Source organism: Gasterosteus aculeatus, chromosome 7, assembly GCF_964276395.1.
Source record: "Gasterosteus aculeatus chromosome 7, fGasAcu3.hap1.1, whole genome shotgun sequence".
Lineage (NCBI taxonomy): Eukaryota > Metazoa > Chordata > Actinopteri > Perciformes > Gasterosteidae > Gasterosteus > Gasterosteus aculeatus.
In genome coordinates, this window is record NC_135694.1 from 3,867,917 (window position 1) to 3,892,861 (window position 24,945).

At 45.1% G+C, this 24,945-nt stretch overlaps 6 protein-coding genes and 1 long non-coding RNA gene across 13 annotated transcripts; 5 read left to right on the top strand and 2 right to left on the bottom strand.

The window, feature by feature from the left end:
- Positions 1–162: 162 nt before the first annotated feature.
- lrp10 (low density lipoprotein receptor-related protein 10) lies at positions 163–7,057 on the top strand. Its single transcript, XM_040181064.2, has 10 exons — positions 163–405; positions 1,362–1,531; positions 1,694–1,726; positions 2,029–2,173; positions 2,379–2,575; positions 2,721–3,292; positions 3,377–3,801; positions 4,631–4,825; positions 5,022–5,151; positions 5,268–7,057. Exons 2-10 carry the CDS (start codon positions 1,483–1,485, stop codon positions 5,910–5,912), a joined length of 2,391 nt encoding a protein of 796 aa, XP_040036998.2. The 5' UTR covers positions 163–405; positions 1,362–1,482; the 3' UTR covers positions 5,913–7,057.
- An 82-nt stretch (positions 7,058–7,139) lies between these two features.
- cirop (ciliated left-right organizer metallopeptidase) lies at positions 7,140–11,088 on the top strand. Its single transcript, XM_040182992.2, has 14 exons — positions 7,140–7,279; positions 7,748–8,187; positions 8,395–8,488; positions 8,685–8,736; positions 8,827–8,976; positions 9,071–9,196; positions 9,264–9,348; positions 9,433–9,578; positions 9,667–9,850; positions 9,938–10,007; positions 10,134–10,230; positions 10,442–10,540; positions 10,645–10,782; positions 10,963–11,088. The coding sequence occupies exons 2-14, from the start codon at positions 7,800–7,802 to the stop codon at positions 11,086–11,088; spliced, it is 1,755 nt and encodes a 584-aa protein (XP_040038926.2). The 5' UTR covers positions 7,140–7,279; positions 7,748–7,799.
- Positions 11,089–11,551: 463 nt separating this feature from the next.
- LOC120822979 (ubiquitin carboxyl-terminal hydrolase 50) lies at positions 11,552–14,509 on the bottom strand. Of its 2 annotated transcripts, XM_078105629.1 has the most exons (13): positions 14,370–14,509; positions 13,797–13,876; positions 13,604–13,703; positions 13,376–13,488; positions 13,221–13,291; positions 13,004–13,135; positions 12,827–12,919; positions 12,618–12,746; positions 12,413–12,541; positions 12,279–12,316; positions 12,093–12,124; positions 11,893–12,000; positions 11,552–11,810 (listed from the first exon to the last, which is right to left on the bottom strand). In XM_078105629.1, exons 2-13 carry the CDS (start codon positions 13,867–13,869, stop codon positions 11,701–11,703), a joined length of 1,128 nt encoding a protein of 375 aa, XP_077961755.1. In that variant the 5' UTR covers positions 13,870–13,876; positions 14,370–14,509; the 3' UTR covers positions 11,552–11,700. The 2 variants fall into 2 exon arrangements, with proteins under 2 accessions (XP_077961755.1, XP_077961754.1); XM_078105628.1 differs by having other exon boundaries at positions 13,221–13,488.
- On the top strand, positions 13,432–18,376 carry LOC120822980 (uncharacterized). The gene is made up of 6 exons (XM_040183000.2): positions 13,432–13,500; positions 13,589–13,653; positions 16,376–16,596; positions 16,725–16,825; positions 17,225–17,380; positions 17,507–18,376. The coding sequence occupies exons 3-6, from the start codon at positions 16,473–16,475 to the stop codon at positions 17,957–17,959; spliced, it is 834 nt and encodes a 277-aa protein (XP_040038934.2). The 5' UTR covers positions 13,432–13,500; positions 13,589–13,653; positions 16,376–16,472; the 3' UTR covers positions 17,960–18,376.
- LOC144410228 (uncharacterized) lies at positions 15,708–16,377 on the bottom strand. Its single transcript, XR_013468158.1, has 2 exons — positions 16,138–16,377; positions 15,708–16,004 (listed from the first exon to the last, which is right to left on the bottom strand). It is a non-coding gene; the product is annotated as an uncharacterized LOC144410228 (long non-coding RNA).
- A 6-nt stretch (positions 18,377–18,382) lies between the features above and the next one.
- On the top strand, positions 18,383–19,599 carry LOC144410432 (uncharacterized). Its single transcript, XM_078107445.1, has 2 exons — positions 18,383–18,662; positions 19,225–19,599. Exons 1-2 carry the CDS (start codon positions 18,513–18,515, stop codon positions 19,462–19,464), a joined length of 390 nt encoding a protein of 129 aa, XP_077963571.1. The 5' UTR covers positions 18,383–18,512; the 3' UTR covers positions 19,465–19,599.
- Positions 19,600–20,541: 942 nt separating this feature from the next.
- On the top strand, positions 20,542–24,753 carry LOC120821441 (ubiquitin carboxyl-terminal hydrolase 50). 6 transcript variants are annotated; one of them, XM_078105639.1, is made up of 12 exons: positions 20,542–20,672; positions 20,880–21,031; positions 21,619–21,740; positions 21,809–21,905; positions 22,114–22,229; positions 22,320–22,390; positions 22,798–22,923; positions 23,023–23,118; positions 23,390–23,518; positions 23,600–23,728; positions 23,824–23,899; positions 24,064–24,753. In XM_078105639.1, the coding sequence occupies exons 3-12, from the start codon at positions 21,683–21,685 to the stop codon at positions 24,111–24,113; spliced, it is 948 nt and encodes a 315-aa protein (XP_077961765.1). In that variant the 5' UTR covers positions 20,542–20,672; positions 20,880–21,031; positions 21,619–21,682; the 3' UTR covers positions 24,114–24,753. The 6 variants fall into 6 exon arrangements, with proteins under 6 accessions (XP_077961765.1, XP_077961767.1, XP_077961766.1 ...); XM_078105641.1 differs by having other exon boundaries at positions 20,565–20,672; positions 21,616–21,740; positions 24,063–24,753; XM_078105640.1 differs by lacking the exon at positions 20,542–20,672 and having other exon boundaries at positions 20,891–21,031; positions 21,616–21,740; positions 22,123–22,229.
- The last annotated feature ends 192 nt before the right edge of the window (positions 24,754–24,945 follow it).

The following is a 24,945-nucleotide window of genomic DNA, read 5'->3' on the forward strand; positions in this document are numbered from 1 at the left end:
GACAATAAAATACTGATTGCTATCTAGTAAATTATTTGAACATGTTTTCTTCCAATGCCTATATTTGGTGGAGAAGAAGTGTAAAGTAGGGTACAACTAAAATAAATGACATTTTTGTGAAGTGAAACTAATGTCATACATGTGTACTAGCCAACACTGACACCTTGTGTCAAGAAAACAACACTTCACACTACGTCCTTTTAGACGCTAGCCGCCCTTCGGGAAGGTAAAAACATATAAATGTGCATCCCAGTGGCTGCATATACTCGTGTAAGACGTTTAATGCGCAGAGAAACGTGGCATTTTATGAATGAAAAAAACAGTTAGGCCCCGCCCCCCCAGTCACGGGCTAAAGTACGCGGAAGTGGCTCAGAAACTTGTCAACACGAAAGGCCAACTGACATGGTAACGTACTGGGCGCTTGTCCCTTTTCATCCGTTTTAATACGTTGTTGCCGCTTCTAACCAACGCGTCGTGATTCCTTCGGGTGCTAAAACCCTCCGTGTCGTGTTCCGACACGTTTTCTCGCGGTGTCGCCGTCTGTAAAAAAGGCGTTTAAACGAGAACAAAAGTGAGGATGTTAGCAGTTAGCCGTTAGCTCGCCAGGAAGCTAGCTAGCCATTAAAGCGCTTGTGACTGACGGCAGCGAGCATTTGCCTCCCCCGCTTCCTTCCTTCCTCAAACCGAAACTATCGCCTAACGTCTTATCGGGGCGTTGTCTAAACTATTTATGAATTGCCCAGAACTCGACAGCCTTACTGGGAATAATAGAGAGACTTTAGAAACTATTTTAGATCCCGTCTCGGAAGTGGAAGCGTTCCTGACGTCATTGTTGGGAAGACGTGGAGGAAGTCGCATATATAAATGTGTGTGTTTGTGTACGTGTGTTATGTGAGTAAACACGATGATCAAGATGCAGATAACTATCACGAAGCACAGCTAAAATGCCCCTGGTTTCTTATGTATAACATGAGCAGTAATGGATTGATTCTGGATATTACTGTACATGTCAACGCTCATTCTTAAGTGTTATATTTATCAGTCCAGTAAATGTGTTTTAAAGCAGGAGCACTTCAAATTGCCCCACAAATGGGAGGAATTTACTTATTTTCATAAGATCAGAAAACTGAACTGAATTCAGTAGTAAAACAATTCTTAAGCTGAGGTTGTATAGTTGAAATGGAGATCTACAAACGTACAGTTGTTTTTATTAATGGTTAATCTGCTGATCATTTTCAAAATGTTTGTTTGGCAAGATCTAAGAAAGACAAAAGGGAGTAACAACATTATGAGGCTGTTTTTATAGTTGACAACTAGATGTAATACACCTGTCATTCATCTTTTCTTCTTTCACTTTACAGATGAAGTCTTCCTGAACAAACCCGCCTGAAAATGGCACTGCGCTGACGTTTGTTTACCCCTTTATTTTACGCTTCAGCTTTGATATAATCTCCAGCATTTTTGAGAGGAAGCATTACCACAATGACAGTCCTGTGCAGCATCCGTGCCCTTGTAGTTTTCACTATAACAGGTGAGTGAATTCATTAGTGTGTTTGCCTCTTTATCTATCCAAGTGGCCCTCGTTAAATGTGTATCAGGCAAAGGTCGTGTTTGTAAGTCTCGTATTTTACAAGGTTTACAATCTGATAAAACGCCGGCATAACTTCTGTTTTTTTGCTCACTTCCTCCGCAGCATGCAGCCGATTGGAGCCTGCCCTCTGCACCGGTAAGGAGACAAACCCCTCTGCACTTTCTCACGTTGTGCCAGATGTCATGGGAGGCTTATTCAATGTTGCATACTCTTTTCTCACGAACACGTGAGCATTTAACATTTAACTTTCCTCATGGTTTTTGTGCCACGCTACTTAATTCGAGTGTGCTGAGCTACATTGAAAGAAATGGAAGTATGGTTTCATAAAAATAATAGTCCAGCCGCATCATACAGGTTTAATACCATGCGTTCAAACTTTTAAGCTTCACAAACGGGAGGCGTTTATCCTTCTTGACGTTCGCTCTCCTCTCTGGCAGCTCGCTGTGGGCATTCCCTGCAAGTGATGGACAACAAAGTGGGGGAGATCAGGAGTTCTGCTTACCACACCTGGTCCTACCGCTTCGGCTCCTCCTCTGACTGCTGGGTCATCAAAGGGTCTGAAGACGAACCCATCGTTCTCAGGTAATGTCGTCATATGCCTCTTTGATAGTTACACACTAAATTTGATGTAATATGAGACTTTCCGTCTTTGCTACATCAAAAAATATGATAAAAGCATCCGTTTGGATGAATAACAGTTCTCTCAGAAATGCTGCCTCATCTCTTTGTAGGTTTCTGCATGTGAGATTGTGTCTTCACTGATCGTTAACCTAAATCCGTTTCTCAGCTTTTCACAGTTTTCCGCTCAGTGTAGTCGGAAGGAATGGGTCTCTATAAAATCATCAGCTGTCAGTGAGCCGGTCGTCCTCTGTGGCTCCAAGTTGCCGCAGCCAATGGAGTTCCCAGGGGGAAATATTAGTGTGATGCACCACTTCCTCCCGCATCAGTTCCCCGTGTCGTCTTTTCTGTTGAGCTACGCCAGAGGTATGACAGCAATGCGATTTTTCTTAAATATTTTTAGTTGAAACAGTCGTCACCACTTGTAAATAAGTAACTATTAAATATGACTCTGTATTTTTGCTGCAAGTTCCAGTTGTCAAAAATCTATAAAATCTTTTATCCCCTTCAGTTTCTACACAACCCGACTCCGGCGTATGCCCGGTAATGTTCTTTCCCTGCCGGGATGGGCGCTGCTTCCCTCTCTCCTGGCGCTGTAATGGCCAGGTGGAGTGTCTCGGCGAAGGCCCGGGCCTCGGCTCCGATGAACGTGGCTGTGACGAGGAAGAGGAGACCCCTGAACCTTCAAAGTACAGCATCACGCCGGCAGAAGACGGCGTGGTAGTGGCGTCCTCTGAGCAGAACCACGATCTGGACTCCGAGAGACGTTACGTGACGGAAGCTGACCTGTGGGAGCTGATGAGGGAGAGGAACAAAGCGGTGGATCAGGGGCCGCTTCAGACCCGCGGGCCGCCGGTTGTGACGCCCACTCCAATAGAGTGGCCCTGCGGAGGCCTCCTGCAGACCTTCTATGGGACCTTCTCCCCCCCAGCCACCAGGGGCCCCGCGCTGTTGTGTGTCTGGACTCTGGATCCTCAAGACTCGAGGCCACTGAGGGTGGACCTGCAGCAGCTGGTGCTGGGACCCGGGGACCGACTCACCGTGTACGACAGGGAGCAAGGCCAAGGAGACGTCCTGAAGATTGTGAGTTTCACTCCGTTTAAACATTTATAAACAAAGACAAACCCTTTTGCTGACGTGATGTTCCCTTTTATTGCTTCTCGACAGATCACCAGCGCCTCCAACTACAAATCAGTCCAAGTAGAATCCCACACCGGCCTGCTGTCGATGGTCTACGTGACCGCCCCCGGCTCCGAGGGAAAGGGCTTCAACGCCACGTTCCACGTCGGCACCTACTGCCCCCCCTGGGAGGGCCGCTGCGGCGGAGCGGCAGGAGGGTGCTTCACCCAGGAGCAGCGCTGCGACGGCAAGTGGGACTGTCCCGAGACGGGGAAGGACGAGGAGGGCTGCAGGGGCTGCGGCGTGAACCAGTTTGCGTGCGGCGTGGCGGCGCCGTCCAGTCACTTCGCCGGCCGGCCGGTGTGCTACCCGGTGACGGAGCGCTGCAACTACCAGCTGTACTGTGCCGACGGCAGCGACGAGCGGGACTGCGCCGCGTGTCAGCCGGGCACCTTTCACTGCGACAGCGACAGGTCGGTGTGTGTGTCCCTGTCTCAAAGGGGACAATGGTCCCGGTTTTGTCCTTTTCTTGGACCAGCTTTCTTTAGATCTATCCGGCTCTTTTTCGAAGAAATGCGTATTAGCTTGCACTCATTCCAGTCATTGTTAGACTATAGTGTCAGAATATTATCTCAATTAAGTCAGCTAATTAATTATTAATCCTTATTTTTTATTTAACATTCTTATAATCATTAACTGAGTCAACACCGTCCTACAGTCTTTCTCAGGAGACTGAGTTGGCTCAATCATTTAGATATTAAAACATTTTGTATCAAACGTTTATGTTCGAGGGACAATAAGTAGCTGTTCAGCTGCTGTTATCATTTTCTTTTTAATAGATTTTCGGTTAGTTGCGTACCGCTGAGAGGCGTGCCATGTTTATAGCACAAGTGTGTGAGTCACAGGGCGTGTGCAAAAATGTTGCTGTCAAATTGATTTTTTTGTTTTTTTAAAGTATGACCACTAATTGTGGTGTAATCAGACGAAACAAAAGCCTATTTTTCCCAAAATAAAGGAGATTATGTGTCTATTGTAGTGAGCATAATCTATGTATAGCTGATTAATGTTTGCAAACTTGACATAAACAATACTTTTGTAAAATTGCATTAGTTTTCAACTCCTTCAACAGCTTAGGGATTGATTGATATGATTTTACAGTATCTAACCCTGTGCCATCATGTGGTTTTATAATAATTCTTTGTGCGGCACGCCTCAGGTTGAAACTTGACGTGGAACCGAGTCCCTCATTTGACTAATTCCTCGACTCACTAACACACAAACGGCCCTTTGTCCCACCTGCAGGTGCGTGTTTGAAAGCTGGCGCTGCGACGGCCAGGTGGACTGCAAGGACGGAACGGACGAGCTCACCTGCACAGTCATCCTGCCCCGAAAGGTCATCACCGCGGCAACGGTGGGCAGCCTCATCTGTGGGCTTCTGCTTGTCATCGCTATGGGCTGCACCTGTAAACTATACTCGCTCAGGACCAGGGAGTACAGGTAACGGTTGGGAGTACCATTTCTACTGAGTCATATGTATATATTTTAAAATGTGCTTTCCACACACACTTTTTTGCAATATCTTTTTGCGCGTTCAATGTAGCATAGTATGGATATCTTTGTGACACAGAATGATAATAGCAAGGAGAACATGCAGGTGGTGTCCGATCTTAATGCGTCAGTCTGTCTCCGGCAGCTTGTTTGCACCAATCAGCCGCCAGGAAGCGGAGCTGATCCAGCAGCAGGCTCCGCCCTCCTACGGTCAGCTGATTGCACAGGGCATCATCCCGCCAGTGGAGGACTTCCCCACGGAAAACCCCAATGAGGTGAAAGAAAAGGGCACAAACTATTTGTTTGCTTTGTACTCTTTAAGTCCCGCCCTTCACTTAATCAGCGGTATTTCCACTCACCGTAACGTTTTCTTCGTCCTCCTCCTCGTCAGACCTCGTCTCTTTCTCTGAGGGGAATTCTCCAGCTCCTCCGCCAGGACGCCGCCAACTCCCCGCACCGCAGGCGCCGGCCCCGGTTCGTCCGCCGCGCCGTCCGCCGCATGAGGAGGTGGGGCCTAATCCCCAGGCATCCGTCGAGGCCGAGTCAGGCGTCGAGCTCCACCCAGCAGCAGTCGGACGCCGCGCCCTCCGGACAGGAAACTGCTCACTCCGCCCCCACCTCCTCCTCCTCCTCCTCATCGTCGGCTGTGGAGGCCGTCAACCAGCCGGTGCCTCAGAAACTTGGCCTGTTGGCTCGGTCGGAGCAGCAGGGGGCACCGCCTCCCCTGCCGCCGCTGTCGGCGGGCGCGTCCCCTCCGCCACCTCCGTACGCCCCTCCGGCTCCGAGCCCGGCCGCCCCCAACACTCCGCCGGTCGCCGTGCCCCCGAGCAGCCCCTCCCTGGCCTCCATCTTCCACACGCTGGGCCTGAGCATCTCCCTGTTCAGGGCCTCGCCTTCGCCCTCCACCAACTCCATGCCCCTCTCTGCCTCCCCTTCGTTCTCCTCCTCCTCCTCGTCCTCCTCGGACGACGAGGTGCTGCTCATCCCGCTGTCTGAAGACACCACTTCAGAGGACGACGTGCCCATGCTCACCTGAATGACGCCGTAACCCCCCAATCCTCCACCCGCCTCCCACAACTCCTCCTTTTTAACCCCTACACTCACCGATTTTTAAAAAACTGCGACTTCCACGTTTGTTTGAGCTGAAGCACAGGAGACTCACCCGCGCTGTGCAAGTCTGGTGCCTTTTTTTTTAAATTGCTTTGAGTTATATTTGTTGACTTGTGGAATCGAGTGTTGCGCTTTGAAAGACCTCCTTGAGTTGGTATCAGTCGAGGACGGGAAGCAGAGGCAGTGTGGGCGAGTGTCGGATGTTGCACTCACTTGAACTTTTTGCACAGATGAATCTTCCTTATCCAGAAAACAGAACGCAGGCTACTGTCTGTCTGAGTGATTTGAGTTTTTAACAAACACAACGGAAAGCGTTGTGTTTGTTTAAGTGCAACTGTGTGACTGCATTTGCGTTTTAGTCTTACGTTGACAATGGAGTATGTTTGTAGATCGTCTCTAATACTCCTGCCACTTGCATCCGGTCTCATGGTTTACCACAGGAGACAAATCATCACCCCTATTTAAGTGCCTTGTTGAGGAGTTTCTTGTGGACGGTTCCCGAGACACACGCACACCAGAAGCACGTTTTCTCACCTCGCGACACGCGACATCGCTTTATTGCGACGTGAAAAAAATCCTATTAAAGAAAAAAGCATGGACTCTGTAAGCTGGCAATAATGTTTTGGGACCCTGTAATACAGTAACTGTGTTCTAAATGCACACAAACACACTGCTCAAGTGAATGTATGTAATCCATAAAAGCAAATGTGTCAAAAGACAATCTCTTTGGTGCCTGATCTTAGGATGTGTGTGTGTTGTGCGCGGAAAGATGAGGCGCCCCTGTGATGAAAAAGGGGCCCTGAATCAGCTAAATAATTAGTTTTGAGGGGAGTTGATCGCATTCTGTCGCATCTTCACACAACAGACCTTTGGTTTGTCATTTGCGTTGTACATTTTATGTTTTGGTTTAGTAATGTTTCCCTTTTGTTGAATGTATTTTGGGTCGAGTTTTAAATTTGCAATTTAATGAGGTTAAATATGAGCAAAAGTGATTATATGGTTTAATAGGGTCAACTTCACTGTATATAAGTTTAAAAAAATGTGGCTGAGATTAAACAATTTGCACTTTTACTTTGCCAGGTGTTTTTATATGTGTGTCTGTGTGTGTTTGTGTGTGTATGGTGGCCATGGGGGTGGACGGGAGGGGGTGGCGCCTGGCGCCTCCTATACAGGGAGGCCGGAGGTGTTGCATTGTGCTTTGTATTCAAAGTTCCCAAAGACATTCACAGATTCCTCATGGAGAGCTTCAGTGGTTCTGGAAGATCGGCCATCGCTCGTCTTCAGGATGAAGAGGTGAGTGCAGACAAAAGGAAGCCGCTTACCCCGACGGGTCGAGGCCGATTAAATACGATTGAATTAATTAATTAATGCCGCAGGAAAGTGATCGTTGCAGCGGTTCTACGTTCGACAGCTGTAGAGCGTGTTTCCCCTCCTGCTGTATCTGACTGTTGAATGACCTGAGAGATTATGATGGAAATCATCCATTTGAGCTTGATGTATTTCCATATTTGTAGAAAACCGTAATCTGACTTTTTGAGTCCGATATATTACTTTTTTTTTAATGTCCCCATAAGCTGCTTTGAAAGAACAATGAACAACTTAATATTTGTAACATCAAGAGGAACCGGTGAATGCCATAAAACAAGTGAGCCAAACAAACTGATTTGAACGATTTGAAATGAATACTGCATTTAGTTTGATATTTTCTGTTGCGTTGGGGAAGTCGATACGCTTGTAACCTCGTTGTGCCGCTACCATCAGGCTGTAAGTTCCCTCCGCTTGGTCAAGCTCCCTGAAATGGTCCCCTGCTGTAATGATGGCTTCCCCTCCACGCCGGATGCTGCGGGTGGGGATCTTTGCGTTAATGGCGGTGCTTGTGGCGGAGCTCCCCGGAGCGCTTCAGAAGTGCATCTTTGACGAGGTTCAGGCCCGGGCCAGGGTGGTCCGAGCTGCACCCGCCCCCCCGCCGAGCGCCCCCAACCAGCCCGAGGCCTCACTGACCGACCGTCCGGAGGGCGAGGCGTCGCCTCCGCCTGGCCTCCTGGTGACGGCGGGGAGGCGCCCGAGCGCGGCCCCCCCGCAGCCAATCAGGATCCGGACGTGGTTACCGGCTGAGAGCGCCGGCCTATCGGGGGCTGAGGGAGAGCGGCTGCAGGCAGCGGTGGAGGAGGCCGTGAGGACGGTGTCGTCTTTACTGTCAGGTGAAACGCACGTTTTATTACGTTTTTCATTTATCACATTTTGGGATATTATATAGACTTGCATTAATTCCCTGGGGAAGTCCACTTACTTCAATCATAACCACTACTTGCCTAACACCGCTTTGACGGCGTTTTAGCCCCAAACTATAATGTGTCCGAGGTGGAACACAAACAGGCTGCAATGACGACCTGTTGACCTTTCCGTAGTGAACAGACGGCCGGGTCCATTGCTGCTCAGCAGAGACGTCAATAAATACTGCAAGTTTCTGTGGAAGAATTCAAGTACTGCCAACTACAACAGGTGTGTTTTGTGTAGTTTGTGGTTTTATCCAGATGTGAAGGTCCTCTAGCTTTAAGGTTATCTTCGCTTAGGTCAATAAAAACAGGTGTGTTCAATTTATTTTCATGCCGATTATATTTTGGAGTTTATTCGAAGACAAATCTGTGTCGTCCCGCTGTCTTCAGATCTGGTTGAATTACGTTTTTTGTGTCCTTAGGTGTGGTCGAGCCAACAAAAACTACAGAGCTGAAACCTGCCTGGATGTGACTGTGAGGATCAGTCAGATAACTTTATTACCTTTTAATTCAGGAAACAAAATCACCGAAACCTTTTTGTTTGACAGTTTTTCTTACCAACAGATCCCAGACGACCATCTGGCCGGATGTGATATTTACCCAGACGCCGATTCCCCTCGGAGGACTGAGTTGCGTCCCGAAGGTGCCGGACTCCCCCGCGGCGACTTCCTGCTGTACCTCCACGTTCGGGCCACCGACAAGTGTCGAGCGGAGGTGAGGAGCGCTTGATAAAAACATCAAACTCACTCGTGATCAAAAAGGTCAAGGGTTTACAGCTCTCTCATTCGCTGCTGCGTTCACCTCTCAGCCTGGCGTGTTGGCGTACGCCGCGCACTGTCAGACGGACCCGTCCGGGCGGCCCTTGGCCGGGGTGGTGGTCATCTGCAGGGACAAACTGACGGGGGCCACACACAGCCGAAGGGCCACCGCACAGGTGCGTGTTTGCTGATATTGTAAATGAGACTTTATGGGTTGTGTTGAATTGCGATCCGTTGTTCCAGACTGTGATCCACGAGCTGTTTCATGCACTTGGCTTCTCTAAAGAGCTCTTCCCCACCTGGAGAGACTGCTCCTCCTCTTTTCAAGGTTTTCAAACACTCTCTAATGTTTTCATTATAACACATTTATTCAGATGACTTCATTTTTCTAAACGTTTTCTTTGGGGCTCAGTTGGCGCTCGCTGCTCTCCTCGAGGCCGAGTGACTCACTCTGACGGACGGGGCCAGACGAGGGTTTACACCCCGTCCGTCATCGCGGCCCTGCAGAGGCACCTGGCGTCCACTCACCCCGAGCTCGGGGGCCCGCTAGAGAACCTGGTACCGAGCTGCTCCAACCCACTTTTTTTTTTTGTTTTCAAGAGATCCGCCATGCTCACGTTTTTTGTGCACCGGCGGCTTCCTGCAGGACGTCCCGCCGGGCGGAGTGTCCTCTCACTGGGAGTCCCGGGTCCTGCAGGGCTCCATCATGGCGGCGGTGCTGGGCGACCCGACCACGGTCCGGATCGACCCGGTCACGTTGGCCGCGATGCAGGATACAGGCTGGTACACGGTGGACCTGAGCCGGGCTCAGAGTCTGGTCTGGGGAGGCGGTGAGGATCAATGGGCACAGTGGATCCAATCCTCACTCAGATTGTTTTAAAGAGAGAAAAGACGAGTAAAGGTGGGTCTGTTTGTAGATGAAGGAACCATGTTCGGCTCGCTGTCAGCCTGTCACAACAAGTCCTCGTCCTTCTTCTGCACCGGCAGGTAGAGTTGTAATTATATATTTTGACACAACAACTTTTTAAGTACAATGTTGGTAAGTTTTCTCTTCTCATCCATAATTTCCAGCACCAATATTCCCCTATATTCTTACTTCTGTTCCCTCCTCAGTGGGTTTGGGTGTCACTATCTTCACCTCCACAAGGGGGAGTGCCAGACCGATCCGCACCTGGAGGGTTGTCGACTGTATAAACCCCTCAAGAATGGAGTAAGTTTTATTTCCTCTCATCTGATTTTCTTTGCCAAAAAAAATGACTTGAATGCAGAATTTCTCATTTTGTCTTTTATATCAATCAAACATTCTTCCTTCTCTTGCTCTGGAGTTTCTAATCACACAGCAGGAATATGTTTTTTTTTTTAATGTTTCTTGTGCCTTTTTTTAATTGCAACATTTTCTTTGTCCTCCTCTCGTTCTTCAGAGTGAATGTTGGAAAGAGGAAAATGCAGACAAAGAGCCTTTGAGCGGGGAGCTCTTTGGTTTTCACAGCCGATGCTTCTTCTCCAACCTGACCAGACTGGTGTGTTTATGTGTGCACATGTATGTGAAACGCATCACCTGCTCCCTGACGGTTTCCCTTTACTTACATTCATTTCTTCCCTCTACGCCTTTCTTTATTTTTAGAACCGGAGTGAGTTTCTCTCGCTCGGCGGCTCCGTGGAGGGCCGTTGTTATAGACACAGGTGTACGGGACCGAACGGATACCGGATCCAGGTGTCGGGCTCTGACTGGGTGGACTGTCCAGCAGGAGGCGCCATTCAGGTAACCGCATGGGTAACTGGCTACGTGGTCTTGCTATATTGCTGCTCATCCATTACAATGATTGTTGGTTTACTCCTTTTTCTAAAATGTCACAGCTGATGAAAATATGTTTCGGAGTTCATCCTGCAGATCGCCCGGTTCATTTGTTGTGTTCCGTCCTTGCTGTTTTCTAACCGTCAGATAAAAGGGTACCAGGGTTCGGTCCTCTGCCCCGACCGGAGGTTGTGTCTGTACGCTGACGTCACTCCCCCCGCAGACGCCGTCGGCGCGTCTCCGACTCCCACCACGAGGCAAGTACGACTCTAAACAAGCGCCGCTGCTCTTGATGCCAACGTGCAACTCGCACTTACTTATACACGGTTGATTTTCGCCCAGTGAGACTTTGACCTCGGCCCAGAACTGGACCCGGCCGCCCCTCGGGCCCCCCGCGGGGCCAGCCGCCGCCTCTGCGCTGGGCGCCATGGCTGCCGTGTGTCTCCTGGCTGCAGCCGCGGTGTCTTGCAGGAAATGTGTCCTCTGCAGGGTCCGGGTCCACTCTGCACCAGAGGACCACACCGACCTGCAGCCGGCGCCGCCGCCTTAAAACCCGCTGCGCATAACCAACTTTTGAAAAAAAATAAATGTGGTTTTTGATGACTTTATTTATTTTTTCTTATTAAATCATAATATTCATGCGAGGGAAGGTGGGGTGGGAATTAATTGAATAAAACATAATATTTTGAAAGAACAGCAAATTTGTGAACAGGCGAACGTTTACTTAATAAATGTTAATCAGTGATACTAAACAAGCGAAGTGAGAAAACATGGCAAAAAAAACAATACAACATGGGATGAATAGTTGCTTATAGTGAAAAAATTAACATTCCAGGTGACACCTTCATCAGTAACATTCCTGTTCAGCGCTGACATGAATCCTCCCTACTTTATTAACACTATTGGTAATACAACAACGAGAATCAGGACCAACACACAAATGACAACGATGAGGGAAATCCAAAGAGTAGTCCTCTTGCACGTTGGACACTTGTCTGGTGGGGACGTAAGAAGGAAATGAATTAACCAGCGTGTTAATTACAATGCGTTGGAATAAAAAAGGGTGCATCTCCTCACCGCCCTGTCCTCCCCTTTGGTGCATCGTTTCTTGGGTTTGGCCTGGGTAAACGATTTGGATTGCGTCCTCGTCGCGGTTTGAAACTACCTGGTCGTGTTTGGGCGCTTCTTTAAAGTGGAGGAAAAGAAATCTAGAGTATCAACTGTCTGTCGAACATGGCAGACGCACATTGACTGTTGGTGCTTCCGGGTGAGCTTACCTCTGTACATGAGCAGATAGGCTGTGCTAGAACTGCGGAACAACCATTTAGAATGATGGGTTTGCACAGACGAATACAAAGAAAACAAGTTGGAAAGGTACTGTAAACATTTCAAGGCGACAGAATGTATCTCAGGACTTCTCTCAGCTTTGTCCCATGTGATGAAACGGAAATAATCCAGCGTACCTGAAAGTCTCGCTTTCTGCAAACGGTTGCTCTTCAATCTTTTTTAAAACGACAAAGAAAACCCTGACTTTAGTTCTTTTTTGGGGGGGGGTTTGAAACGTACGTCCCACTGGACGCATCAAACGGACCCTCACCTTGTAGACGTTGGCGTCGTCAAACTCGTACCAGGCGCCGTCCTCGTGGCTCAGGACGCTGGCCGTGTAGTGTCCACCGCTCACGCTGCCCGTGTGATTCACCACCGCGTACACCTCGTACTTCATGTGCTGCAGTGAGCGCGCGCAGTCAGGAACCGCTAACGCATTTAAAGGAGGTTGGACATTAAAAGTGTCTTCTCCTTACGTTCCTCTGTAGCTTCCGCGGGACGTCCACGCAGCGGTTCGACTTGAAATGGGACTTTGTGTTGTTGTCCAAGATGAATCTCTTGATGAGAAGACTCAGGATCTGAGGGTATGACACCATCTCGCTCTCCTAAACGACACAGGAAGCGTTATTGGACGTCGTTATAGCGAGAAACCGTCTGTGTTTGGGCTGAACGTGGAGTGACTGACGCAGGTCGCCTTGGTTTCCTCTCCACAGACGTTGCAGTAGACCGCGTCTCCGTCCAGCACTCGAGACCTAAAGATCCTCTCGAAGCCTCTTTCCTGTGGAAACGCAACCGTCGATTCATTCCACATTGGAACATCTCACGTTGACCCCCCCCCAAAGACATCCCGGCGGCCGCTCACCACGCTGTGTGCTGTGGACGGGTCGCTGGTGTCCTCCAGTGACAGCGAGAGGTACCAGAATGGGTCGATGTCCTCGTTGATGGTGTGACCTTTGCAGCATTTTATCGCGTCCGTCCGCTCTCCTTTGAAAACCTACGAATAGAAATGTCGCCTACACGTCGCGGCTTTGTGGTGGTTCACCTGCAAAACACCTTCGTCTCAGAGGTTTCACGCTCACCTCAGAGGCCCGTGGGCTGATCTTGCGTAAAATCCTCACCAGGCAGTCCGCCGCGTCACCTTGTAGGTGAACTTTGAAATGGACATTTACGTTTGAATCCAGTGAACACCAAAGCATCTCCAGCTGCTGTGTGACTTCCCTCAATGCTTTCTCACCGTTCTCCACCTCCAAACTCTCTGTGATGTCTTCTGTTCTACCCGTGGCTTCCTTTAGATATTTGAAGAGGGTTTTCAGCTCGTCATCCGTGGTCTTTGATCCTGACTCCAGCCTGTAGGAAGAGGTGAGTTCATCGATGGCCATTTTTTAAACATCTTCACTGATTGATTGAGTGATGAGATCCACATTTGAGCTGCTGCTGTCCTCTACAGATGAAAGCATCGCACCTGTCGTGGATCTCCGTTGTCATGGAGAGAACCTGCAGGACACTGTTGAGGTAACACGTGGCGCCCTGGTTGTACAGACCATAATGAACACTCCGAATCCCTTGAACGAAACAGACAATGTCATTACGTAACAACTTTTTACATTGTGGCCCCACAATCTCTTGTTTTCTATCCACCGAGTGTCCTTCTTCACCTGCGTTGTTACCGCTTTTTTCCCTCACCCACTTCACCAGCTCGTTGTTCGATCGTTGTCTTGAGCCGCTCATCTTTCCTCTTGGAAATATAACAAAAGTATATGTTTACTTATTTGAGAAAAACAAAAACAAAAGCCATCTGATGAGGTCAGAGATGCAGTGCAGCGCTTTATGAAAACGTGTGGCTGCAGAAGAGACCAGAAGGTTTGAATGTGTTTTCCCATCACTGAGTGATGACTTTCCATTTAAATTCAGGTGCTTTTATTTCTTCCGCAGATCAAAAATCGTCATTTTTGCAGAGAAGTTTGGCTCAGTGTAATTTGGATTTTGAATCTAAGATTTGCGATTTGCAAATGTCTGTATACAGTTTGCTTCGATTGGGCTCAGGAGGTTAAACCAGTAAAATCTATCCTGCGAATGACACTGTAATATTGCCCATGTTAATCCAAGCGGTGAATGGCATTTTAAACCTGATTACAGATCGTATAGTAAAAACGCGATAAATAGAGCAAAAACAAATCGATCGCGAGAATCTTTTCGTACATCAGAGGAAGAATCTGTGAAGTACTTACTGTCAGCTGGCCGTCACGTAATGATCCGTGAGCTTCAGTGGAGGAAGTGAATTCCCGTTAATGTCTCAGTTCACGTCACGCAATGAGCCTTAATGGAAATTAAGGGAATATTAATGTAGCCTTTTATTTTGAAACATGGATGTAAAATGGCCTATTTCTTTAAAAATATATATTTTTATACTAGTGAGGCGCCATTTAATTGTGATAAAGAAAGGTACCATGTACAGTTGCGCTGCAATAAGGAATATTTTAGCCATTGTTTTCTTTTAAGCCTCCAACAGAAAGCTGTTTCTCCGGATCTGCTTGTTTTGAGTTTCTCGTCAGAATTTAATTATAAGGAATCTCCCGGAACACTTTTTACCTGACACACCAGGAAGAGAAGAGTATATTTAGCATCCGTTTAAGATGATTAATAGGCATGACCTTCTTTTCGAGCCCGGTTAACCACAAAATAACGTGCCTCTAAAACAGATCTTTATTCCGTTTCGGTTTCGGAGTTTCGGTCTTATTTTATTCATCCAGCTCGTTAAAAATAAATGCAGAATAATTCAGAGCTTTACATGAGAGTAACCGTATCTTATACTGTTTTGTTTCCGTTATCAACTTTCTAAACATCCTTTCACGGTTCATTGAGAAACAATGGAGAGCTCATTCGGGTTTGGTACTGCGGTATATACTAGAGATTACGGTAGTGGAGTTCAAGAAATGGCCTCAAAATAAGAGCACTTCCGGTGAACGTTATGAAAAATGTCACATTCATTTAATTAGCCTGTAAATCATATGTAGATGTAATAATACATTGAGAAACCAAGTGAAATAGCAAAAATATGCATGATATATAGTCTATAAAAGTAAAACATATAAACACACAACAATAACTACATATTATAGTATTATTCAAAATGAAAGCCCTTCAAAATTGTTACGAAATAATTTCTATACATATGTATGTATATATTGTGTATATATAACGTCTACATCTAACAGCTCTGCACCTCCTTTTGAAACCAAAAAAGGGATGTCTGCCTGTGCATATAATAATTTTGATGGAACATCGTTCATTCATAACATGAACTGCTTTCATTTTTAAAGTCGTCATGATGAGTGACACTCTAAATCTCTCAATTTAAACTGAAATTTCAACAGACGTTAGCTCATCAATGAGATTTCGAAGGGCTTTCATTTTGAAATGTTGCTCAAGAATGTCAATATTCTCTTGTCTGTGTTAAAGTATTCTTTATTAACATTTTTCATCCAATACAGTTTGAATGCAGTAATTATTAGTGTTTGTTAAAAGACACAATTTATAGACCGTATATCATACATATTTCCTATCTATTTAGCCATGTTTTGTTAATATATTATCACATCTCTATTTGATTTCCAGGCTGTTTGAATGAACGTGACATTTTTCACAACGTTCGCCGGAACCGCTCTTATTTTCTTATTCGTGCGGGCTGTTTTAACCGCTGTGTGTCGCCCGGGTGGTTGTCGGTGCGTCTCCATCTCCCCGCCGGACCCCTCCGGGCAGCATCAGCACCGTGTGGACCGTGGACATGTGTCGGATCCCGTAGCACGTCAGCAGGGAGGATTCCTGCAGCTCGTTGCTTCTGTAGACCATCGTGAATTCATCACCTGTGTTAAAGACGGGTTAGTTTAAGCATAGCTCTACATTTGCATAAAATGTTATTTTTTCATATTCATTTACAGGCTGTATTAGGTCAAATCGAAATAGCCTCTATGATACATAATGCATAAAGGATCGTACCTATCCCCAATTCTTGACGGATTTTCTTCTTTAGCTGTTTTCCTGTGATATTCTTCATATCCTCTTCATTGTCACACAGCGTGAGGATCGTCTCTCTTCCCGTTGGTCCATTTATTTTCAGCTTGATTGTCATTTTGTACCCGATGCTGTTCAGATCCTGTTCACTTTACCGAGAGGAGCGCAGGAGGTGTGCGTTGTAGGCGAAATAATCCTCATCAGTATTCCGGTTGTGCAACAGGAGTTGACTTCACATCACATGACTTCAGGAGAAGAGACGAATTGGCGGACAGTTGTGTCGTTATTTAATGTGAGAAAGGAAAACACGCGCAGTCAACATGGGAAACAAACTGTCAGCTGGACGGAAGCGACAGAAAACACGGGTTTCTCCTGGCAGAGAGAAGCGTTACGACTCGAATGACGTCTCTCTCAATTTCGTCGACGCAGATGACGTCTTGGATTGTAAGTACCAGATTGAATTTTTTACCAACTTTTTAATTTTTTTTTTTTTTTTTACATTTTCCTTTTTGGATGCTCGATTGCACGAAACCGAGCCCGTCCTCTCGTGTTCTTGTGCGTGTCTCGTATAGTTCTGTGCGAGGACTACGAGTCTCTCAGAGCCACGATGTCCTGCGGACACGCCGTCACTCCGATGTCCCTCACCGCCTGGTGCCGCAGGCAGCTGGACGAGGTTCGTGCGTCCGCGTCCCCCTCATCGGGGACGTCCGAACGGTATAGGCGGTGTTTAGTGGGGCGACACCGGAGGAAAACACCGGTTCAACCAAATGCCTTTGACTTTTCTATCGGGGAATGAAAAAACAACAACTGTATAAATCTAGTTTTAATGCATAAAAAGCCATCGACTTTGCACGGCAGTGCGATCCTGCCAATTCGTTTCCAGGTTTTGGTGAATACTTGTTTCTGATTGGCTGCAGGATGTCCATTAATTCATTAATTAACGGTGATCCTCGTACCTGACACAGATGAAATGAAGAAATGTGTTTGGTGAAAAACAAATTGCTGCATAATAATAATTAGCTAATTTTTCTGATCAATATATTTTCTCATGATTTGTTTTATATTTTTTTAGGGGGGCTACAAATTTGTTTGCGGACAAACTGACTGTGATGTTGAGTGGCCCTTCGAGGAGGTGCAAAAAATGGCTCTTCTGACTCCCGAAGAAATTGAGGAATTTGATCAGAAAATCTTTCAAAACGTCGCCTCGAATTTCTTGGACATCAAATGTGTAAGTTCCTCAATTCCACTGTTTACAAACGGCTCTTTTAAGAAAAAGGCTTATTTGTGCATTAGAAAGAAACATTTGACAGTTTAAGAACTCTTATTTATTTCCCCTTTTTGTCTCTCTTAACAGTGTCCTGGTTGCAGCTCCCGAGTGGCCAGAACCGATCGCTGCGACCAGAATGTAGAATGCAAAGTGTGCACCGCTAAGCAGCGACGGACCTTCACGTTCTGCTGGCGGTGCCTGAGGGAGTGGAACGCTGCGGCCCCGTCCAAAGACTGTGGAAACGGCGACTGCCAGGACCCGCTGGAGATATTGGAGAGCTGTCCTGACATCACATTCGAAGTGGTGCAAGGGGTCACCGGCTGTCCCTCCATCCGCGCGTGTCCCACCTGCGGCTTGCTGGTGAGACACGACAAAACTCGATGTAAAAACGTCGTGTGCCTTCGCTGTAAAGTGGAGTTCTGTTTCGCGTGCCTGAAGCGCACCAGCGAGTGCGCGGATAAGGACGGGTCCTATTACGCACGCTGCTACAGCGGCGTGGCACCGAGGCAGAGAGATATCCCCGTGTGGAAGATGACATGAATCTGGCGATTAAGGTCTCGAGAAATGTAAAAGTCACACCTTTTAAACTCGTATGGCGCCACCTTGTGGCCATTTCTCTGGATCCCAGGCCATCCAACCAACGCCTTCATTTGGGTGATCCTATCTTTCACTTTGACTGCGAAACTCCTTCTCAACTTAATTTATTTTTTAATTAAACGATAAATCCGCGTGCTCATTCATAAATGTGGTTGCATCCTTGGAATCGAGGGACAAAAAGAGTAAAAACCAAAGCAAGAGAAATGCAAATAAAGCCACGATCTGGATTTATGCCATGTGAGTATGAATGGGATTTAAAGTTAGCTCACAAATACGATTTGAAGAGTTGCATTTTGGGAATATCCTGATTTTCTCTGTGTGACACCTTGAAGAAAATAAATCACGAAGAAAGACCATGAATTTCAATGTTTCTATGACTTTATTGAGTAATCCTTCATCTCTGGCACATACAATGCAGTTGTTTTTACAAGTCTTCTACTTGTGTGTTGCATGGTATTTTTCTGCGCTGTTAAGACAAAAGTGAAACCGCACAGAAATGGGAACAATCTACAAGGTGGTTGTGGACAGGATGAGCGGGAAGAGGATGGAGGTCGACCTGTGCAACACGAAGGAGCAGTTTAAGAAAATGACGGTGCTGCAGATGACGGAAAAGATCGCAGAGAGACTTCACTTGAATCCTGGTAATTGAACTTTTCGCCACCTGACACGCTTCCATTTTTATTTCATCCAAGAAAGCAAAAACTTGATAGTATTAAACATTGTACTGGACTTAAAGGATTGAAAGCTGACTTTAAATACCTGTATGAAAAGTAAATGTATTATTTTGCACAAGCAGAATTGCAATGTTTTACATAAGCTCAGACTGGTATTGTAAGTTGATTTAACTAATACAAATACACTACAGATAAGCATAAAGTAGCACCATCAACGCTATAAATACCTCAATGTTGTAATTAAGTACAATATTTTAGTCCTTATTGTTCACGCTGAGGATTTGATAATGTTCTGGTAGAAACGTTTTTGAGGTTTCTGTTGTAATACTGGAATCAGAGATTGAGACCTGCAATATTAACGGTTTTGTGATGGGGAAGAAACAGATTCCTAGTGGATAGTTATAAAGTCAAGAATGAAGTTTACCTAAACCTGTGTGTGTGTGTGTGTGTGTGTGTGTGTGTGTGTGTGTGTGTGTGTGTGTGTGTGTGTGTGTGTGTGTGTGTGTGTGTGTGTGTGTGTGTGTGCGTGTGTAGGTGTGTGTGTGTCGCTGTTTGGTACAGACTCGGCGGCTGATCTTCGTGAGACTGCAGCTGGATGAAGACCACCAGCTGCTGTCTCACGTTGGAATCCAGCACATGTCCGTCATCCACGTGATGGACAGGCTTAGGGGGGGAGGATCTTTCCTATGTCACTGTGGTGGAATGGGTGACAAGGGCGGCAAAAACCAGAGTATGGAATCGCTTGCTCTTTTTTCAAAGTCTACTCTGGATTAAAAAAAACCACCAGCGCTGCATTTTTAACAGTTACAAGTGACACTGCTGTGATTCAGGTGTGGACAGAAACCAAATCTCCTTTATACAGTGTCCAGTGTCTGATGTCAAGAAAAAGTGGATAATTTAATATGATATCTAATTATTGTCAAAACCTGCACACATAATGGCGCGTGCACAATATACTTGCCCACATGTGTTATCCGCGGATTATTACCTTATGAACATTTAAATTGATATGTCATGTGTTAAATTATGAGTTGCTATAATGTTTATTATGAGTTTATGCCATGTTGATAGACTTGATGACATTCCATAATCAAGAAACATTGCAAATGTGTCATTCTGCAGATTGTACAAGGGCTTTAGTTTTTAGCCTAACTTTAAAAATAATTGTATATGTGAAAACGTTTCAATTTGTTATGACGGTAGGTCCCATTTAACCACTTTCCCACTCTAACAACTTGTGATCAGTCATCAAACGTTATTCGGGGGTTGACCTGTACAGGGGGATGCACAATATTTTTGTTTTGCCTAAAAGCTCACACAGCTACAAAAATAACTGACATCAATAAACAAAAATATACATGACGCACACAGTGTGTGAGTGTGTGAAAGAAATGCCGTCACTTATTTAATCATTTATACCTGATATTTTTTCTAATGTGACGTGTTAAAGTGTCCTCTGTGAAAAAGGCCTTTTGGAGCTGATTCACCTCGTCGACCTCACCATCAAGCTCTTCGTGCACTCAGGACACCTTTTGTTTGTCTTCATCCAGAGCCGATGTCTTCAGAGCTGCTCCTCTGAAGGGTAAGATTAACATCGTACCTTAAAAGTCTAAAGACTGTTCAATTTTTCCTATGTACTGTGTACCACTTTGTGCTCAATTGAAGAAACCGTAAACATTTTCTGTGCAGTTTCTTTTAAAACATAGTATTATGCTGTTGTCATCACAGTATATTTTTTACGAACTTGCATAAGGAACTGAAATGCCTTAAGTTTGTATATAATGTACATTCCCCCTGTAGCCAGCAGGGGGCGGTTTAGCGCTATTTAGCTTTACGGCGGTAAAATATTTTACGGCTGCAATGTTGCGAGGGACGTTTCCTCATTCTGCTGAGCGACCCCGCAGTGACGGGACGTGAAAAAGCCGTGTGCCAGTTGTGCCTTCTTGATACCAATCCTGGTACCTGCTACTAACGTGCCGATGGTTAGTTTGATCACATTGCTTTAATTGGAGTTTTAAAAAAATTATTTAGGAATATTGTGTTGGAAAAACATGAGATACCTCGTCCAGCTTTCTGCGACACCACTCTTTTAGAAAGTCAGGAGAGGTGATGTGGCCGCAGGACATCAGCGCTATAGGACCGTCATCGTCACACATTGGATCCCAATCATTCCTCTGTTCAAACTTCAGGGTGGTGCTCATTTCGAAATCGAAAGTGAAAGAAGATGCGAGGGGGAGGACTGCGCGCTGCGGATCCTCGTGTCTCTCCTTCCCGTTTTACGACTTACTTTAAGCAAATATCCACCGCGTGCGATGGGACCTCGAGAGTTTTACGCTTTCAGGTGAGTCGAGCTTTGTCTTTGCGCACTTCTTTGACTTCTGTTCGGAGCTACGTCGGTTTCCATGACACCCAAACGCACCAGCTGCGTTCATCGGTTACGTTTGTTCTGAATGATTATACATTATTCCGCTTCTTTATTGTGTAGTGCGTGTTTTTTTTTTTACTGAAGTGGAAGTATAACCCAGTGGTGTTTCCACCTGTGTCCAATCGCCTGCACCTTCCCAAGTCATGTGTGTCTCTTGTCCCTTGTCGCGTCATTGTTGAATGTCAGAAGCCCAGGTCTGTGTCTTTGTCCTTGTTCCTGTCTCCTATTCCCTGTTCACGTTTTTTCCTTTTTGGAGTTTTGAGTTTTTGACTATTAAAATCCTTTTTTGTTTCCCGAAAAACTCTGCGTTTGAGTCCTGCCTTTTTCCCCACCCAACTTGTTGACACCAGCATTGCCATATTATTCTCTGTCTGTTTTCACTTTTTAAAGGGTTTTTGTTGTTGTTGTGACTGCATTGCTGTCTTGTAATGTGAAAATAAATAAGGTCAATAGTGTCTGCTTGCTGTCTCTTAACTTCTGCTGTATCTCATGTGCTTCAGCAGGTGGACTCATTTACACCAGGAATAAAAAACATCAGTTATCTTAAAACATTCAAAAGACGTCATTATGAATCACTACCTTGTTGAAAGGTTCAAAGAGAAACTAGACAACTGCCCCATCTCAGGTAAGTGGTGTTACATGAAAACAATGTGTCTTAATGACTTTATGATAATATAGTTGTTGTGTCTTTAGATTATCATGGCCTGATAAATCCGGGTCTGACGTGCTATTTGAACAGCATTCTTCAGGTGCTGTTCATGACCGAAGACTTCCGGGAGGCTGTGAACCGGTTGGTAACCTCAGCTTGGGTTGTTTTTCTATCTATAGATCTTTATATTAAGTTAACAGAGTTGTTTGACACTTTGAGAAACTAATGTGCTGATGGTCCATAATCCATATTTACGGAAGTGTATGTTAGACAAATACGTAAAAAAATGACTTTGGGATAACCTTCACTCGTTCCAATAATGTGATGTATACTTCTCCCTGTGCCACAGATCCCGCAGTGAAGATTCAACAACCATTGACCGACAGCTGAGAATAATATTTGCTCATTTACAGAAGCATTTAGCGAAAACAAATAACCTCACAAAAGAACTGGGCATCATAAACGGTAAGTTTGGATGTGTGTGAAAATCCTGCAGACTCACAGAGGCTGAATATATGCTACTAATGATCAGTTTGTCCTCCCTCCTACTTGAAGAATACAAGCAACGGGATGCAGCAGAGTACTTGGAGAAGATTCTGTGTTTGACCAGTCCAGAGGCATCCAAGGTAAAGAAAGAAAAGAATAGCATTTTTATATCTAATGATATATTTGATATAATATTGGGTGGTTTGTCATTATTTTTACATTAAGACCGGTATTTTGATCAGTGAAAAACTGTGATTATTTTACAGGGTATAGCTGTCAGAGGAACTTGTGCAGTAAAACGTTTACCTCTGAAATGTATTGAAGTAAAGTAAAACTACCAATACTTTTGCACATATGTGAATAAATATACACAGCTATAGAGAACTAAAGATGTGGATTGTACTACAGGAGTGATTCAAGTGTTATAGTCTACAGGAGGAAATTATTTGATAATGATCACATTTGAGTGGCATATTCCTTCGATGGTCCCCATAACTACCTGACTACTCAGCACTCATTGAACCAGTGCTGAACCTTTTGTGTCTAGATATTCAGGGGAGAGCTGACTCACAGCGCCACATGCCTGAAGTGCAAAGAGACAAACGACTCCAGGGGCTTTTTTTGGCTTCTCCCACTGACGGTGGAAGACTTGCCCCATCAAACCTGCAGTGTGGTACAGAATTGTTCTTTTAATGAGAATAACAGTTATCTATTTTTCAGAAATGCACAAAAGAAAATGCAGGCAGGATGAAAAAACATACAATGTTTACAGGAAAATGGGCTGGAGGGATTCTTCAAAGGAGAAAGGGTCTGCAGGGAGAACAAAGTGTACTGCGACCGGTGCAAGGAAAAGCAAAGTGCAAGATTTGTGAGTATTCTTTGAGTTCAAGTTTTCCCGTTTTTAATTTGCATGGAAACATTTTCGTAATTTATCATAGGCCTGTATGTGTATATATATATATATATATATATATATATATACTGTTTGTAGATCCCAATAAATATATGAACTTAAAGTTTAAGTAAAGTTGAATACGTCTCCATTCATCTCACTTCAGTAGGTTTATTCTTGACTCTTTAGTTCTACTGAAGTGTGAAGTGTTTTTTTTTGTTCTTTGTGTTTTTATTATGTGGTCTAGAGATGTAAAATGACACAAAGTCCAGAGATTTTGACCCTTCTGCTGAAGAGATTCCAATTTGACTACAAGCTCAGGTGTTACGTGAAGCTTCACCTCAACGTGGAAGTTCCCCAGACTTTACACACACAGGTTTGTTTTAAAAACATTTTCAACAGCAAATTGTTTTACATATTTGACTTCTGAAATATTTTTTCATTTTCGTCTCTTCAGCATTGTAAATATGACCTCTACGCTTTAGTTAACCACTTTGGTAGTCTGACAGGAGGTCACTACACTGCTCATATCAAGTCTTTTGAAACGCACACGTGGTACCACTTCAATGACGACAGAGTGAACAGCGTGAGGAGGCTCATTTTTCTCAGTTTCACAATTCTTCACACAGTTCAACAAGACAAAGTTTGACATTTACACGGTGGTTGTTTTCAATTCTACAGGTCATGCCACCACTGTTTGGGACTAGAAATACCTTTCTGAGGTCTCCTACAGCTTACCTTCTCATGTACAGGAAGGGTACGTTTACTTCCTTTAATTGTTCCTTTGAACTGCTTTTCTATTCATGTCTAACTCAGAAGTCTGTTCTTAAGGCAAAGGAGAGAAAGATTGTGTTTTTCTGTACGAAGGTTTCTATATAAATAAAGTTATTAATATTATTTACCTCCTTTTTACATTCAAAGTCAAGAGACCAACTAAAAAACCTGATAAAGGCCTCAAGCAGCCTCACTGAAGACATGAAGATGTGGAAGCTAAAGGAAGACACAACGAGACGGAGAGAAGACAGACAGTCGTACCTGATCTATTCTGCAGGATGAAAGCTACGATTTGAATGGTGATTTATTGAAGAAGAGCCACGACATGAAGTCACTTCACGTTTCCTCCACCTGCTCAGCTTTTCCTTCCATTCCCGACAGGCCACAAGCGTCGGCAATGTTGAAGTCGAACAAGTTGTGTGTCGCTATCACCAAACCTGTGCTTAAAATCAATCAGTCCAAAGCGAACTCGCCATCACACAAACTGGTAAACTGGGATAGAAATAACACTGGGTCCCAGAGCGAGAAGAACGGCTGCAGATAAGGACAAAATCAAAATAGAGCCATGGAGGTGAAGAATAAATACAGATGAACACTTGGGAATTGCTTATTTATGAAAATAATGCAGCAGTTGCTGTGTGCAGAAATTGAGCATTTCTGTTTAAACGTTTCAATTGTTAAGACATGTGTTGCATTATGAGTTACTGTAATGTAGATATGGATAACAAACAGTGTTCAAATTGGGCTCCTTATCCCTAAAACACGACTTCTTCATCACAAACGTTTCCTCTTTACCATTCAGCCTTATTTTCTGAGTAAAGTGCTTGTATTCTTTTATTAAGGTTTCATGCTCAGATTTCTTGCCATAAAACTTTTTTGCTTTTATTAATACCCAAAGTATTAATGTTGGAGCAAATTGTGTTTGTGAAATGGAAAAAGAAATATGTTGTGGATGTAGTAGAGCGATGATGATCAAGTTATTATTCAGCTACTCAGCTAAATTTTGTACAACAGAGTAAATGTATTCAC

Excerpts from the sequence above, each read along its gene's own strand:
- lrp10 (XM_040181064.2), top strand. The coding sequence starts at position 1,483 with ATGACAGTCCTGTGCAGCATCCGTGCCCTTGTAGTTTTCACTATAACA. Across the intron at positions 4,826-5,021 it reads CTCAGGACCAGGGAGTACAG|CTTGTTTGCACCAATCAGCC; the intron begins GTAACGGTTGGG and ends TGTCTCCGGCAG. Across the intron at positions 5,152-5,267 it reads CCACGGAAAACCCCAATGAG|ACCTCGTCTCTTTCTCTGAG; the intron begins GTGAAAGAAAAG and ends CCTCCTCGTCAG.
- cirop (XM_040182992.2), top strand. The coding sequence starts at position 7,800 with ATGATGGCTTCCCCTCCACGCCGGATGCTGCGGGTGGGGATCTTTGCG. Across the intron at positions 10,008-10,133 it reads TCCTTCTTCTGCACCGGCAG|TGGGTTTGGGTGTCACTATC; the intron begins GTAGAGTTGTAA and ends TTCCCTCCTCAG. Across the intron at positions 10,231-10,441 it reads ATAAACCCCTCAAGAATGGA|AGTGAATGTTGGAAAGAGGA; the intron begins GTAAGTTTTATT and ends CTCGTTCTTCAG.
- LOC120822979 (XM_078105628.1), bottom strand. The coding sequence starts at position 13,869 with ATGAGCGGCTCAAGACAACGATCGAACAACGAGCTGGTGAAGTGGGTG. Across the intron at positions 13,489-13,603 it reads ACAACGGAGATCCACGACAG|GCTGGAGTCAGGATCAAAGA; the intron begins GTGCGATGCTTT and ends CTCTTCCTACAG. Across the intron at positions 12,920-13,003 it reads CGTCCACAGCACACAGCGTG|GAAAGAGGCTTCGAGAGGAT; the intron begins GTGAGCGGCCGC and ends GCGTTTCCACAG.
- LOC120822980 (XM_040183000.2), top strand. The coding sequence starts at position 16,473 with ATGGGAAACAAACTGTCAGCTGGACGGAAGCGACAGAAAACACGGGTT. Across the intron at positions 16,597-16,724 it reads CGCAGATGACGTCTTGGATT|TTCTGTGCGAGGACTACGAG; the intron begins GTAAGTACCAGA and ends TGTCTCGTATAG. Across the intron at positions 17,381-17,506 it reads ATTTCTTGGACATCAAATGT|TGTCCTGGTTGCAGCTCCCG; the intron begins GTAAGTTCCTCA and ends CTCTCTTAACAG.
- LOC144410432 (XM_078107445.1), top strand. The coding sequence starts at position 18,513 with ATGGGAACAATCTACAAGGTGGTTGTGGACAGGATGAGCGGGAAGAGG. Across the intron at positions 18,663-19,224 it reads TTCACTTGAATCCTGGTAAT|GTGTGTGTGTGTCGCTGTTT; the intron begins TGAACTTTTCGC and ends GTGCGTGTGTAG.
- LOC120821441 (XM_078105639.1), top strand. The coding sequence starts at position 21,683 with ATGAATCACTACCTTGTTGAAAGGTTCAAAGAGAAACTAGACAACTGC. Across the intron at positions 21,906-22,113 it reads TTCCGGGAGGCTGTGAACCG|ATCCCGCAGTGAAGATTCAA; the intron begins GTTGGTAACCTC and ends CCTGTGCCACAG. Across the intron at positions 22,391-22,797 it reads CCAGTCCAGAGGCATCCAAG|ATATTCAGGGGAGAGCTGAC; the intron begins GTAAAGAAAGAA and ends TTTTGTGTCTAG.